A 17205-nucleotide genomic window follows, 5' to 3' on the forward strand; every position below is an offset into this window, starting at 1 on the left:
TCTCTCTCTCTCTCTCTCTCTCTCTCTCTCTCTCTCTCTCTCTCTCTCTCTCTCTCTCTCTCTCATGCTGGACAGACCATTGGTCAAATACCAGCCTTATAATCATAGAGAATGACCCAGTGGGATGTACCAATTGTGAAACTACAATACTTTCCTTTACCTTGAAGAAATCACCCCCAGGGATAGTCTGCTTAGTCTAGCAAATACAGAATTTCTTCTTTTAAAAAAAAATCTAAATACACTAAATAAGGCTATCAGTACCTTCTGAAGCCTTGAAGAGGAGAAAAAATATTCATTTATTCCTTCCTTCTACCCTTATATAAATTTAGCATTTGCACACCTACTAGGGACTTTGGTCTGTGGGTCAACAACATGAGTAAGAAGCATTTAATTATGTTAAGTCCCAAACTGTAACCAAACTGCTTGTTCTTGGTTATGTTGGCAGAGGACCTTAGCTGCAGAATATGATTGTGCTGCTTTTTCTATGGCGTTTGGTTTGGGGAAAACAGCTGCTTTTTCAGTGATCCTGAAAGCTTTCCAGACAGAATTGCCTTATTCTGTTGTTGGAAAGGAGAATGAAAAGCCCCATTTCCGATAGCCTGAGCCTAATAATTGTGCTTTGTTGTAGTTCCTGTTTCTCTCAGAGGTTTTGCAGTGGAGAGCTCAGACCACTCCCGACCATGTCCTCTACACACTGCTTAACTGTAGGGTAAGCCATTTTTGCCTTTTATTTTAGGAGACTCTCCTAATTCTTTGGGGGCTCTGGTGTCATTGGTTTCTCTCCTTCATAATATTCCTGATTTAGTCTTTTCTATAATTTCAATCTTCTTTGTGACAAATAGTTTAAAATGCATTATCACTTTTTTTTGGTCATTTATTTTTTCTGTCCAAGTAGGAAGATCTATCATTATTTAAATTTTAAATTCAAGAAGGTATAGTTTATATTTAGCAACATGATTTTTTTTACAGATTGTCTCTCCCCTCCCTGTTCCTCCCCCCACTCCAAACCTTGAAGATGGATCTGTGTGTTATGTTGAATTTGGGGTTCAGAACTGGGATTTCATCAATGTGGGAAACTTCTAGGTGTGGAAACTCTCTTTATCAATGCAAGGTTGTAGCTTATCTGTTCCTATTAGACTTAGCAAGTTGCCTGGGGTCCTGAGAGATTAAGTGATTTGTCCACAGTCACACAGATCTTATTTATCAGAGGTAAGACTGAGTCTATGTATTCCTGACTGTAGAGAATTGCAGTTTTTGGAAGATGGAAAGGAGGATCATAGTAACTATCTAGTTCAACCCATTAACAAGAGGAATTCTCACTAGAACCCATCCGACAAATAAAGGGTAATCCATCCATTTGCTTGAAGGCTTCCAGTGATGGTAATGAGAAATTCATCATTTTTTGAGGAAGTACATTCCTCTTTGGGGCAGTTGTTGTTTGGGTTTCCCCTTTGATATTGTGTTAGTTAAAATCACCTGGGGTTCTATTTGGAAGGACTGAACCTCAATATAATGTTTGACAAACTTCTGCTTAACCCTAAATCTGGCTCTTTACAGCTTCTCCCTATTCCTATTGGTTTTGTCCACTGAGGCCAAACAGAATAAGACTATTCTCACCACAATAACCCTTTAGATATTTGAACAGCAGTCATATTCTCCCAGAATCTTTTCTTCTCCAGGCTAAATATCCATAAGGCTGCCCTTCTATGCACCATTCCATGTTACCTCTTCTACTAATTATCCACACCAAGTAAGACCAATTCATGGCTTGTGTTTCTAATCACATTTGTGTTGCCAAACCAATTTTACCTAGGTAATTACTTGGGCCTTGGTTATAACCTCATAATAAATGAAAGCTATCTCTATTTTACTAAGGTCTTTGACATCAAACTCATCAAATATTTTCATGTGGCAACCCTTCTGTTCAGTTCCTTAAATAAAAAGGACAGGTAATTTATTTAGATAATAAAGTATAGGGGAAAGCACTTATTTCATTTTCAATTACTCTTCTTTTTATGTCTTCTTTTTTTCTCAATTATATGCAGAAATTTTTTAACATTTGTTTTTCACATTTTTGAATAAAAATTCTCTCCTTCCCTCCTCTCCTTGAAAAGGTAGCAATTTGATAAAGAGTATATATATATATATAAAGCTATGTAAAACATATTTCTTTATTAGCTATGATACAAAAGAAAATACAGACAAAAAACTCCCAAGAAAAAAATAAAGTTTAATAAAGTATGCTTCAATCTGCATTCAGACTCCATTAGTTCTTCTTCTGGAGGTGGATAGCATTTTTCATCATAAGTCCTTTGGAATTGTCTTAGATCATTGTAATACCACTTCATTTAGAGCTGATCATAGTTGATTACAATTGCTGTTACCATGTGCAATGTTCTCTTGGTTCTGCTCAGTTCATATTTTTCTTCCAGTTTTTTCTGAAACCATTTTGCTTGTCATTTCTTATAGCACAATAATATTCCATCACAATCATATATCACAACTTGTTCAGCCATTCCCCAGTTGAATGGCAACGGCTCAGTTTCCAGTTCTTCCAGTTATGAACATTTTTATACATATACATATTTTGTACATTTTCCTTTTCATTTGTCTTGTTGGGATACAGACCCAATAGTGGTATTTTCCCCAGTCACTCTCCAGAATGGTGGACAACTCCACCAACAATGCATTAGTATCCCAACTGTCCCATATTTCCTTCTATATTTGTTGTTATCCTTTTCTGTTATATTCACCAATCTGATAGGTGTGAAGTGGTATATCACAGTTTTTACTTCTTAAAATAAAATTAGCCTAAGGATTAGATTTAAAATATGAAAGAAAGTCAGGGGCAGCTAAGAGGCTCAGTGAATTGAGAGCCAAGTTTGAAGGAAAGAGAAGTGAGAGCTATACCTACAAATTATTTTCATTTTTGGTTTTGTAGACATGAAGCTTCTTAGTTTTTCCTCATATTTCACCAGTCAGTTCATTTCATAAACATCCCTACTTCATTTTTCCACATCTTTGCCAGACTTGTGATGGGATCTGCCAATCCTGATAGATTAGAGATAGAAGGCATCTTTGCAATTATCTAGCCCAACATCCCCATTTTACAGATGAGGACTAGTATTTAGATAAATAAAGACATTTGCCTATGGTCACTGTCTGAAAAGATAAGGATGGCATCATAGAAAGGAAGGATAGATAAAACTTGGCGCAGTCAGGATTTTGACCTCCAGAAATGCACTTTAAGATATGATTTTAAGCATATATATTTATTGGCTTATCCTGCTCCTAATTAGCTTAAAGACCAAATAGGAACACATGGAGCTTATTAGCCTAAAGAGATAGTGCAGGCTAAAAATAGATATAGGTTTAAGAATATTTAGCTAAATTCATAGATTATCAATAGAGTTGATCAGCTTACTAAGGGAAATTCAGCATTTCTGAATATAAATCTAACTTTAGAGGCTGATATTGTAGAAGAGCAATGTGACACTCTCCCACAAATCAACTATTGATACAATATAAGAAGCCCAGGACTGGGGTAATGGGAAATTGGTCTGAACCAGTATGTGCTCCTGAATCCATAGGTTTATTCCAATTACAGAATTGTTGCTCTGGAAATTCTGCTCTATTGAAAATGATCATGTTTTTTGGAGGACAAAGAAAGGACACAGCTAGATTTCAATGGATAGGAACAATGTCACAAATGAATAGTTTTTAGGTTAAACTGAGGAGAAGAGAGTTTATTGATATGGGAGGATCCTCCTTTCCTATTTCCCAAACATTACAAAGTTTTGACAAGTGGAAACATAGAAATCAATTACTGGACAAATATTTTCATATATTGAGAGCAGTTCTAGTTTGAAACAAGATGCACTATATTCCTTCTATTCATAAATATTTTTTTCTCTTAGTCTAGACCTGGTCTTTGTGAGTGTAGGGATTTCTTCACCAATTCAGATTGGCAAATTATCTGTATCTCACAATCATCAGATCATTACTTTAGAGTGAGAAGGAACAGAAATCATATAGTTCAAATCCCCCTTTTACAAATATGGAAACCAAACCCCCTAGAGGTGAGGTGATTTGCATAAGGATGAAAAGAGAGAGGGAGAGAGACAGAGAGACAGAGAGAGAGACAGAGAGAGAGAGAGACAGAGAGAGACAGAGAGACAGAGAGACAGAGAGGGACAGAGAGAGAGACAGAGAGAGACAGAGAGACAGAATGAACGCAGGACTTGGTCCTAAATCTTGCCACCTCTAAAGCCAGACTCCTTTCTACTGCATCGTGATGATTCTTGTTCCATAGTATTTATATTCTTATTATCAAAGGTGTCAGATTTAAGAAAATACCTTCAGTTCTCTTCTTTCTTCTCTTAGAGCTGAAACTGAATTTATATTTGAAGGCATAAGGCATAATTTCTACAGTTGCCATATTGTCATTTCCACTTAAAATTATCTGCAAGTTGGTAAAGAATCCTGATGTTATCTGACTAGCTCTTCATTTTCAGGTAGATTACTAACTCCTTTGGAAATGTTGAAGCCTTTGGTTCATAAATGTGAGTGATGCATGACAATATCCCATTGCACTGTTCTGCTCTGAGGCCCCCTCATCTCTGAGCCCCCTCCCCTTCATTGACATTGCAGTGAATAAATACAAGAGCTGTGTGCTAGGGCTTAGTGGTGAATGGGGATTAGATTCATAGCAAATCAAGCAAAATTCTCACGTTCTTTGAATCCAGTGAAATAAAATGAAGAGAGCATCTTTCATAGGAAGCTTTAAAAGAAACAGCAGCCAAATGTTTCATCTTTCTTTATTTGTAATAATGATTAGGAATACAGACTTATGATTGCCTCCTCATTCTTTTATATTTCTTCAGTTCCACCATTGCCTCATTACGTTTAGCCTTGATGAAGGACATCAGATTGACAATCATAGACACTAAAATTCTTTCTTTATCCATTGTAAAAGGACTTGCAGGGCATGTTACCTGGACAGACGTAGACAGACAATGTATAAGTAAGAAAGCATTTAAGAGCTAACTATGTACTGAGCTCTGGGTATGTAAATTCAAGCAAATCATATAGCTGCTGCCCTCAAGGTACTTACATTCTAATGCAGAAATTCAGTACTTAAAGCAGAAGTAGATAGGAGCAACAATGATATGATGTTGACATGGTTTAGTGTTAATGGTCAGAAAGTAAAATTGGGGTGGGGGGCCTGATTCCAAGCAAGACAAAGCAAAAGCTGGTCCATCAGAGCTCAGACTGGATCCAGGGTTGGAGTTAATCAAGGAGAACGAATGATGGCAGGGATAGAGGTGAGAAAATTCAGCACTGAAAATAAGGCAAAGATCTATGCTACCAATCTTTTAAAATGTCTCCCAAATCTATTTTAAGGTCAATTATATAGTTTTCTATATCCTTTGTTGAGACTATTCTATTAGACTTGTTCTAAATTCATTCTTCATCCTATAAGCATAACAAAAAGAGCCCCTAGATTTTTCAATAGATGCTGATGATTAACTCAACAGGAAAAGACAGCTGGAAGACACGGAGTTCTAATAGTTTACAACATAAGGTGCCATATGAAAAGGATGATAAAAATCAGTGTTTTTCCCTTTCAGGCTAAAATTTTTATTAAAATCATCAGAGACCAAGTGGTAAGATCTAAATGGTATGGGATTCCAATTTGGAAAGTGTCCCTCTTTTAAAACTGCCATAGAATCAATAACAGTGCCTGGTTGGAAGGTAGTTCATTTTTCAAAATACCCATCACTTGTAAAGCTACAGTAATGTTCCCAAAATGGTTGGTGCTTTGGTATATTGCCAGTGTTAGACAATTTGTGTGATTATATTTTGCATTTTATAAATGCCAACCAATAGACCTTTGAATTCCAATTATAAAATATATTGTAATACATAACACTGTTGTTTACATCGTTCCTATTTCTGTTGTGATCTTGGGAAATAAACAATAATAATTAAGGCTGGCATTTATGCTTTGCAGTTTATAACACACTTCATACACTTAAGCAGGACATAATAGTTATCTGCACTGATTTGAAGGGCTATCATCCTCCACGAAAGGGATTAGATGTGCTCTTTTTTGGTCCTTGTGGACAGCAAGAGATAAAAGTCGCAAAGAAGAAAATGTACACTTGATGTAAAACCAAGATATCCTAAAAAATAGAGCCATCCAAAAGTGGGATGCATTACTTTGGGAGGTGCTGGATTCCCCCTCCCTTTACATAAAAGCTGGATCACTACTTTAAAACACCTTATGTTAAATAAGGAATCTTTTTCCAGGTGTAGGTTGGACTAGATGGATCCTTAGGTTTCCTCCCACCTCTGAAATGTTCTGTTTTCTTATGAAATCCTCCCAGTACCCCAATGAGGCAGGTAATTACAAATATGACTCCCATTTTAAAGATGAGGAAACCAAGTTTCAATAAGATTAACTGACTTGATCAAGGTCACTCAGCTAGTAAGTCATACTGCTACAACTCAGATAGGAAGTCTAATTCTTTATCTCATTTAACAAACTGCCATTGTCACCTGAGCAAAGATTTTGAGGGAGAGAATTGGCTATATGTAGGTTCATAAAAAGTGTATAAATTATTCTCTGGCTTTACAGAAATCATATTTAGCTCATTGTTCAAGATACAACTGAAATGTTCTGTGAGATTTTAATTTTTGTAGCCAATTGTCTCAGAGAATATTCATTACCTTTTCACTAGACTAGACTATTACAATAGCCACTTCAGCTTTTTTTTTAACCCTCACCTTACATCCTAGAATCAATATTGTGTATTGATTGGTTCAAAGGCAGAAGAATGGTAGGGGTAAGGCAATGGAGGTTAAGTGACTTGTCTAGAATCACACAGCTGGGAAGTGTCTGAGGCCAGATTTGACCTCAGGATCACAATAGCCTTGTTCTTAATTTTTCCTCCTGATTTATCTTTTCTTATTTGAGAAGAAACAATGAATTCATCTTCCACATTGTAGCTGGTGTTTTTCTTTAAGGCTAGTGTGACCATGCCTCTTTTCTACTCAAGAAACTACTCTAGATACTTTTTTTCTAGAATAAAACATAAATTCCTGTTTGACATTTAAAAACCCTACTTTTCCAACTTTATGTATCTTTTATGCACTTAGGAGTGCTTCCAAATAGATCTTTTTGACCTTCACACAAGATCCTCCCCCTTCCATCCTATCTCTATGTCCTTGTCCTGGCTGTATCCCATATCCATAATTCCTTCAACTCTTCCTCTTAGAATTTGGCTTCATTTGGCTTCCTCTTTCAAGATTCAGCTCAGACATGATTTTCTACATGAAGCTTTTCCTGATTTCCTTTAGCTGTCAGTGCCTTCCCTCCAAAAAATATCATATTTATTTTGTTAATATTCTAAATGTACTTACATATTTCAATATTGTCTCCACCAATAGAATCAAAGCTTCTTGAGGGAAGGAACTGCTTTGCTTTTGCCTTTGTATCCTCAGTGATTAGTAAGAATAAACAATGACTAAATTTTTGCTTGCTGATGACTGATTGGGTCAATTCTGCAACTGAAATGATGAATGACACCAAATAGTCCATATTAGTTTACCTTCTTGCCCTGATAGAAAAGAGTGCATATTCCTTGATAAGATTTGTTCTCTATGTAAACCATTTGATGATTTAAACAAGCTGCCATGTTCCCAACTTCTTGGATTTTTTCCAATGAAAAACCTCAGTCTAATATAAAGAATTGACCTGACCTAGCCTCTAGTCCTGGACCTGCTGTGTAATGTTGGACAAATAACTGCTCTGATTTTTGCCTTATTGTCACCCATTGTAAAAGGAAAACTTTTTACCAGATCTCCAAAGTCCCTTCTGGGTCTAAAAGTTTAGAATCTAGACTCAGAGTCTAGCTGAAAACATATTCTAAGAGATAATCACTGATTCCACTTGGCTTCTTTGAAAAATTATTTTCTGACCATATCTTTGATCATAGAAATGTCTCCACTTAGTCTATGTATTTTTTCTTTTTTTCTTTCTTCTCTTTGGCCAAATACAGTTGTCAGTTTTTTATTAGATATTTATCCCACTGCAACCTCTATTAAGCTTTTGCACTGCCCTAAAGCCTTTATCATCTCCTTTGCTCTTAACCTTTTGGGGGGGCACTTTCAGCTCTATTGATATTTTTATATTGCATACATTGACAGATTATTCCCACTTTGTGAAAGATCTCCCTTCAGATACCCTTCAGGTATCATGTTCTGTATTCTCTTTTTATATAACTTGTCTAATGGAAAACAATAAACACAATAAATAGACTTCATGGTTTAGGGGAGAGAATTATATTTCTGGAAAGTTGCCCTTCAGTGCATATCATTTCCTCTGTGCAGGAATCAGTTGGGGGGGGGGGGGGAGGGAGATGTATACCATCCGATAGAATACTGAAAATGTTAATAATTGGAATTAGTCAAGATAAAGAAAATAGACGATTAACACTGGAAATGAAGAGGTCTGATATCATTATCTACAAATGACACAATAATATATTTAGAAAACTTATCTGTCTCAATGATAAAATTGAGATAATAAATGAGTTCAAAATAAGGTTGAAGGATACAAGATTAATTCACATCACTTATGCATTTTTATTATATGCTGTCCATGAGAGCAAGAAAATGGCAGGCAAAAGAGACTCTATAATAACAATAACTAACTAGCAAATTCTGTGTGACTTAAACACCAATGACTGAGATAAAGGAAAACTTAAATAGTAAGCATGACGCTGTATGTTCATGAGTAAATCTGATAGAGTAAAAATGACAATTCAATACTCATCAGAATAAAAAATGAGTTTCTTCATAGAACTCAAAACACATTTCCAGGGTATATAGCTCAGAGCACTGAACACCTGAACCAATTAATTATGTTTTTGGCTATAAAATGATTTTTTTAAAAAGGCATCATTAGCTATAAAGTACAATACAGAGTAGAAAGAGCACTGGATGAGAATTCAGGAAACCTGACTTCTAAATCTAGTTTCAGTTTGATGTGATTTGGACAAGTTATTCAACTAGTCTGTGCCTCAGTAAGCATATATAAAGTACCTACTATATGTCAGGCACTGTGTCATACACATCAGTGATGGAAAAATCATCTACTGCATCCCAAGCCATCACCAATTGTCCTGATTTTGGTCTCGTCAACTCTACTTTGTTGACTCTGGAGAAGAGAGTGAGTTGGATGGCTTTGTGTAATTCTGCCTCACTTAACTTCAATTAACTAGCAAGTCAAAATGAAGGACAAACAACAACTATGTGTTAGGCACTATGTTAAGCCCTTTACATATATCTCATTTGGTCCTCCCAACTTTCTTGGAAGGTAGGTGGTATTATGAACCCCATTTTACAGTTGAGGAAACTAAGGCAAATAGTAATTGTCTTGCCCAGATTCACACAGTATCTGAGGTTAGATTTGAACTCATGTTTTCCTGATTCTAGGCTCACAGCTCTATTCAATCTGCCATCAGCTGCTTCTAATATAAGAAAATCAAAAGTAATTTTCTGAGGGAGCACTAGCTTCTGCAGTGGGAAATCATCGGAAAGGAGGTGGCAATGGAACTGGTCCCTTTGAAGGGAAATTGAGATTCTAAGACTCAGGGGTGAAGGAAGAGTGAATTTCAGGCATGTGAAAGGCACATAGACTAGAGAGGCAAAGAGATCAGTTTGACTAGAAAGTAGAATGTGTTATATATATATATATATATATATATATATATGTAATAAGCCTGGAAAGGTAGTCAGATGGTGAAGCACTTTCAGGACCAAATAGAGGGGTTGACATTTTATCCTAAAGGCGATAAAGAGCCACAAGAATTTTCTAGCAGTACATTTTACATAGGAAATGATGGAGTTCTATTTGGTATATATAGAATGTAAATGTATAGAAATGTTCAAATAGGTCCTTGGTCATGTAGAACTAGAAAGTAGGGCTAAATGCAGTTGTCATCTTCATAAAGATGTACATTGAAGCCTTATAAACTGATGAAATCACAGAGCAGTTAGAGACTGAAAGGAGAAGAGGTCCCAGTGTGTGTGTGTGTGTGTGTGTGTGTGAGAGAGAGAGAGAGAGAGAGAGAGAGAGAGAGAGAGAGAAGATGAGATGATGATGATTTATAAAAGGACTGAGGAGTTTCAAGATCAATGGGAGGAGAACTACGTGAAAGGACACTGTATTCAAGAGGATAGAATTGTCAGTAGTGTCGGATATTGCAGAGAACTCAAGAAAGAAAGACCAAAAAAATGGCACTTGATTTGCAACTAAAAAGTTATTGGTAACTTTGGAGAAAGCAATGCCAGTTGCTAGTGTTGATATCAGAAACCAGCTTGTATGAATTAAGAAGTGAGGAGAGGAAGGAAACAGCTTTTTCCAGGAGTTTGACTCTAAAAGAGAAGAGACAATTAAAGGAATGGATTTTTTTTTGTCTTTTTCTTGTTGTTAAGCAGCAAATAGGAGAAAAAAATAGATGTGGAAAGATTGAAGATTAAAGAAGTCATTTTAGGTGGGAGTAGGCAGGGGGCAGCTAAGTGGCTCAATGGATTGAAAGCCAGGTCTAGAAACAGGATGTCCTGGGTTCAAATTTGACCTCAGACACCTTCTAGCTGTGTGACCCTGGGCAAGTCATTTAACCTCTGTTGCCTAACCCTAACAACTCTTCTGCCTTGGAACTTGATAGTCTTGATTCTAAGACCAAAATAAGGGTTTTTAAACAAAAAAAAAAAGTAATTCAAGGAGACTCGTTTATAAGATGAGCTTTTCGGAAAAAATGCAAAATATTTTTAAATATGAACACCGAAGTGCAAGTACCTTCTCTCAATACATTTAAATGTTTAAGTCACAGGTTAGGCTTTTAATTTCACATCTAGTGCTTCTGGCCCATTCACTGATATGCTCACTACTTTATCCTCTTCTGCCTGCTTCAGGAATAGCTAGTACCCATGATTATCTACTTATTGCATATCAAAAAGATGCTGTTGCTCTTGCTCTTGCTGTTTTGATCTAGCTCAGTGATTCCCAAGGTGGGCACCACTGCCCCCTGGTGGGTGCTGCAGCAATCCGGGGACGGTGTTGATGGCCACAGGTGCATTTATCTTTCCTATTAATTGCTATTGAAATTTAAAAAAAAATTAATTTCCAGTGGGCTAAGTAATATTTTTTCTGGAAAGGGAGCGGTAGGCCAAAAAAGTTTGGGAACCACTGCTCTGGCTAATTATTCATCTAGTGCCTTCAAAGAGAAAGCAGCCTCCTAGTGCGCAGCTTCCTCATGGCATCGCCTGGCCTTCCAGTTGCCTCCCCGTCGTCCTTTTAGACTTGCTCTCTTAGTCAGTGTCCCAGCAGAAAAGGAATGAAAATCAGATTTCAGAACAACTCGCTGAATCTAGCAAATCCCACGAGAAGCCTCTTTCAAGAATGATCACACTAGTGGCAATGCTTCTACGACAATCCAGTTCCCTGTTCATCTACTTGCTATTCTGGATAGGGATTATACTCTAATTAGTCTTTTTCCACTTCTGAGGTTTTTACAACTGACTTCCTGCTGACAAAAATAGCTTCTTATTACATAAAAAGCTCCAGGCTCCTTCTTCCTACTGAACTTTTAAAAAATACAATTTGAACAGAACAGAAAACTATTAAACAAAGTTATATCGCGGTTTCTTCACCCTGGGAAATGCTGTACACCAATGGTGTCAGACTCAAACAGAAAAGGAGTCAATAAGCCATCCATAAGGATCCCTGTGGGCTGCATATTGACTTAGAAAAGTATTAACATTATCTATGTAATCTGTGAGTTAATTTATTTTATTAAATAATTTCCCATGACATCAGAATCTGGTTTGGTCCTCACTTGGGAGTGCTGTGGACCACAGGATTGACAGCTCTGCAGTGGAATTATGTTAGGAAGTGTATGAGTGAAAAGAATAAATAAAAATCTTTACTGCTTGCAAAGTTGTATCCTCATTCAATTGCAGGGTTGTTTTGATTTGTTTTGTTTTCCTATGATTTTCTGTGTATGTTCTTTGAAGGGTAGTATGTTATGGCACCAGACTTGGAGTTAAGAGATCGAATTCAAATTCCATCTCAGATATGTCCTAACTGTGTTATCATAAACAAATCTCTTAATTTCTTAACCTCAATTTCCTTATCTGTAAAATGGGTTGCTCTTACATGTACCATCTCCTTCACTAGTATTTTGGAAAGAAAGCATTTTGCAAATCTTAAAGCACTACGTAAATGTAAGCTGTTGCTTTGACTCTCATAACTTATTTGAAACTGTACTCTTTATAAATGTTTTTTTCCCTTCAGAAGCCATTATTTTATTAATCCTTCTAGATATTTCCTATTCATTCTTAAATATCTTGTGATTTTGATTTGGTATGGGTATTGGCTTTTGGCAAGAGGTATTGATCCCACAATCCAGCCATTGAATACCATAGCTCCTTAGTCCTAAAATCATTGCTCTGGTTCATTTTCAGATAAGTATTTAAAGAAATATTTGAGTATTTCAAGTACATGCTCTCAGAGGACAAAACCAGGGACAATGGGTCAAAATAGGAAAACCAATATTAGCTTGTTTTTAAGAAAAATTCCCTTCAATTAAAGCTTTCTGATAGTGGATGGACTGGTGGTGGGGTCCTCTACATGGAGGCTTTCAAGCAGAAGTTATTTGACCATTGGGTAACGAGTCTGCTATACTGGGAATTCCTTTTGTGTGTGAATGAGACAAGATGACCACGAAAGCTCCTTCCAATTCTAAAATTCTGTGAAACATGTTCATCTTAATACTGTTTTTGGTTCCATCTCTCAATCCTGCCCTAATGGTAATGATAATTATAATAACTCTATTTAGATTGTAGTCCAAGAATTATATAACACTCTCTTTGCACCAACCCTTGAGGGGATTATATACCCTGTGAGACAGTTCATCTGTAATAGATTGTCTCTAAATTGCCTTTCTAAACAGCATCTCCCTTGATCAGGAAGCAAAGAAGTAATTGATGGATTGAAAAAGCCACAAATCCTTATTTGCTCTGGTCTTCTCTTAAAATGCAGGGCACGATAGCCAACTCTTTGACATGTGTCCAGCTGCATAAACGAGCTGAGAAGATTGCGGTTATGTTGATGGAAAGAGGGCACTTGCAAGATGGAGATCACGTGGCCTTGGTTTACCCCCCAGGTGAGGGACTTGGGGACAATATAGGGCTCCAGACATCTAAGACCTGCCCGGCCTTGCCAAGAAACCTGTTATAATGTTCACTGGTGTTCATCAGCAAACATGCCTGTGTAATCACAAACGTCTCACAGTGAGTTCAATTCCCATCCCTACTCAGGTGAAGCTCCTGTTAATTTTCTACTCTGGAAACAAAAATTAGTTTATTCAGGTTTGTATAAGGGTCTGGGTGCTACATTTCCAGGCACCACAATTCCATGATGAGATAGTTACAAAATATGGGGGAAATACCACTTTGAATGATTTTCTTTATGCTTAGTTTTCTTTTATTAGTCATCTTCTGTTGCTTATTTAATCAATAGTAATTAAACCTTTTCACTACCAATTAGTGATCCCAAAATGAAAAGATCCCTCTGAGAAATGATGGGAAGATTAAAGTTTTGGGGGTCCCCCTGGTATTTCATGCCCAAAAGAATATAGCATGAATGAATATGATCAGTGAAGCTTAACAGATCCTGACGAGGGACTGAAAAGGAGTCTGTTAAAGAGCTTAGCTGTTCATTTAACCTTCTGTAAGTTACTTCAAAGTAATATTTATGCTGACAGGGGTGACTGTGATTAAACAATCTGATTTTCAGCTGAGAGTTTCTGTTTTGCTCTTCATGCAGGAATAGACCTAATCGCAGCTTTTTATGGCTGCCTATATGCAGGCTGTGTGCCAATAACGGTCCGACCTCCCCATCCCCAGAACATTGCCACGACATTACCGACTGTCAAGATGATTGTGGAGGTAAGGAGATCTGGGAAGGAAGAGGCAGTGTAAGCTGAAGGCCAAGAGAACACAGCTTTTCTTTTGTAGATAAACATGAGACTACTCCAGTCATTGTGAATTGAAGGTTTGTGAGTAGTGACAGCAACTGGTAGACAGGTTTTCTTTTTAATATCTTGAAGTTAAATGGTAGCCAGAAACCCCAAATTCATTTCCTAGAGATCATCTTTCTAGTGATGAGCCCTTTCATGTTTAGCTGGGTAATTCCTTAGGCAGTGGATTTAAGTCTGATCCCAATACCTCTTCACTATCTTTTTTGTTTGAAAGTATACTTCCCCCTAGATTAGCCATTGAGGAATATGCATCTTCGATTAAGCCAAGCAAACTTTCTAACTCCATCTCTTTTTTGTCCAGAGACACACACAAGAGAGAGATTAGTTGCCAGGGTTAGTGTACTTCAAGGCCATTTATAAATCCAGTTCAAGTGGTATTTAGTTCATGTCAAGAACCCTATTAGAAGTTGATTGGTCCTGAGAGTCAGAGAAGAATCAAAGTCAACTGCAAAGTTTCCAAAATTGGGAGACTGGTTTGATGATAGTACCACTGACAAGATGTCAGGAGGAGAAGCACATTTAGGGACAGAGGTAATAAAGAAAGCATGTTGAGTATGAGGTGGAACATGCAGAGGGAAATTCTTGTTTGCGATATGGATCTGGACCTTAGATGAGAGACTGGGGCTAGAGAGGGAAATTCAGGAATCATCATCTCCTTAAGTGACAGTTAAGTCTGACAGACAGTGAAAGGAGAGCATAAAGAAAAGACAGGAAAGAGCCAGGGACAGAAGGTCAGACAGAGAATGTCAAGGTAGCAAAGGAGACAAAAATGTTCATTTGGAGAAGCAGGAGGAGAATCAGCAGAATGTAGTAACTCTGCAACCAGGGGAGGCTCAATATTATCAAACATTGTGCAGAAAAGTCAATTCCATTCAAATCATCAAGTATTTTTTTAAACACAAAGACCTATATGAGATAAAGATACAGAGATAAAAACCATACCATCCCAGTTTTCAAAGATCTTGAATAAATGAAAAAATATTTATTATTCATTGTTATATGCAAACTATTATACCATATGTTGGGAAACCAATAGAAAAAGTAAGACAATCTCTGCTTTTAAAGAACTGACATTCTACTATAAATTCTAATGTAAACTTTCATGTATATTTACATTTATTGCATATTTAAGTATGTATGTATTGTATTATAGTTCCACCTGAAGTGACAGAAGTTTGTACTGTATCATTATTATGTCATTTCCACTGATAAAATCTTATCATTTTCTAATACTAGACCATTTGACAGTACTGAGGACTCTGAGGGCAAGCATTGACTTTTCTGAGTCTTCCATAGGTCCCACAGAAGCAGGATCGGTGGTTTGGGCAGGGAGGGCTTCTCCTCTTGGGTTTTCATGGCTTTCAGTTGTAGTTAGTGGTGGCAGTAAGGAAGGTGAACCCTTTCCCCAATGATCTTCTCTCAATGATAGTTGTACAGCCCAGGCAGGACCAGTGGCATGGTCTTTGAGAGAATACAAGGCTATGGATTTAGGGTCCTGAGCTAACCCTTTCGGGGTCTTGGAAGATGGTGGTGGTTTTATTTATCTGTAAAATGCAATCTCCTGTTTCTCCTTCAGGGTCTGAGTTTACATTCTAGGAGAATAGGGGATATAGCAGTAAATACATCACAATTATAGGGACATTAACAACAAGGAGGAATCAAAGAAGAACTCATGGAGGAAGTGGCACCTGAGCTGAGCCTTGAAAGGAACTAATAGTTCTAAGAGGTGGAAGGGAGAAGAGAATATTCTAGGCATAGGAAACAGACTATCATATAAAAAGAACCCAGTCTGGCTAAAATAGAACATGTGCGAAGAGGAACTATATGGAGTAAATCTGAATGGGCAGATTGTGAGGAACTTTATATGTCAAACAAGGATGGTAATGATTGAAAAAGATCATTGGAATTACCAATGGGGATGTGGAAGTACAAGGATTGGAAGGAATAGAAAGGGATGAAAGATTTTTCTGAGAAGTTTGAAGTGAGTGGTCACTAAAGGGAGTTGGAGGAATACAGAAGCTTCTTTTTAAGTGTAGGAGGACTATACAAACCAGAGAAATCACAGTTCAGATTTGAAAGGGTCTTTGAAGGTCACTTAGCCCCAACAGTAAATATGAAAAGATTCTCTCCTGTTGCATCCTGATAGCAAGCTTTTGTTTGAAGATGTCTTAGGAGGGGAGACCTGTTACTTTTCTAAGCATCCTACTCCACTTTGGGAGAGCTCTAATTATTAGGAAGTTTTTCTTGGCATTGAACCAAAATTTCCTTTTTTACAACTTCTATTCATTGCTCCTGGTTGTACTTGCTACAGCCATAACAGTCACTCCTTCTCATAATAGCCTTTAAATACTGTACGACATTTGTAATGTACCCTCTGAATCTTCTCCAAGCTAATCATCAGTTCCTCTCCCTAGTCCTCATGTGGCATAGATTTAAGGCCTTTCATCAACCCAGGTGCCATCCCTTGGACACTTTAGGTTATCATGTCTTTCTATTAACAGTGGTGCCCAGAACTCAATCTGACACTACATGAAGTCTACCAAGGATCAAATACTCCAGCCCAAGATCTCATTAGCTTTTTAGGCAGCCGTATCATACTGATGGCACACATGGAGCTTATAGTCTACTAAATCTCTCAGATCTTTTTCAGAACAACTGCTTTCTATCCATTTCTCTCCTGTCTTTTCCTTGTGAAGCTGATTTCTGGTAGCCAAGGGCAAGACTTGCCATTTATCCTTCCTGAATTTCACCTTCTTATATATAGCTCAATGCTTTTTAGTCTGTCAAGGGCCTTTTCAATTCTGATGTTGCCATCCATCCACTATGTTACATAACCCTTCCAGCTATGTGTCAGAGGAGAGATTAAAGGTCCATGACAGAGTGGAGTGTCTGATTGCTGGAAGAGACATTATAGAATAGACATAGGGGGAGAGCCCAACTTTAGAGAAGACTGGGGAGACCAAGAGAAGAAATAGACTGTGTGTGATAATGCTTTGTTTATAGGGATAGAGTAGACAGAGTTCATGTTTCCATAAGACAAGAAGCTAAGTTATCTTTCATAAAAGTGGATAGTAGAGATGCACTTCGGGGCTTG

The 17205-nt window shown here is 37.3% G+C and overlaps 1 protein-coding gene across 1 annotated transcript in view; it reads left to right on the forward strand.

Annotated features, from left to right (window-relative positions):
* Positions 1 to 17205, forward strand: part of DIP2C (disco interacting protein 2 homolog C) — a 601650-nt gene that overhangs the window by 502718 nt on the left and 81727 nt on the right. Inside the window, exons 24-26 of the mRNA XM_044678953.1 lie at positions 629 to 709; positions 13112 to 13235; positions 13898 to 14019. Of these exons, the coding sequence (XP_044534888.1) occupies positions 629 to 709; positions 13112 to 13235; positions 13898 to 14019 (327 nt within the window). The remainder of the gene's footprint in view (positions 1 to 628; positions 710 to 13111; positions 13236 to 13897; positions 14020 to 17205) is intronic.

Source organism: Gracilinanus agilis, chromosome 5 (genome assembly GCF_016433145.1).
Source record: "Gracilinanus agilis isolate LMUSP501 chromosome 5, AgileGrace, whole genome shotgun sequence".
Classification (NCBI taxonomy): Eukaryota; Metazoa; Chordata; class Mammalia; order Didelphimorphia; family Didelphidae; genus Gracilinanus; species Gracilinanus agilis.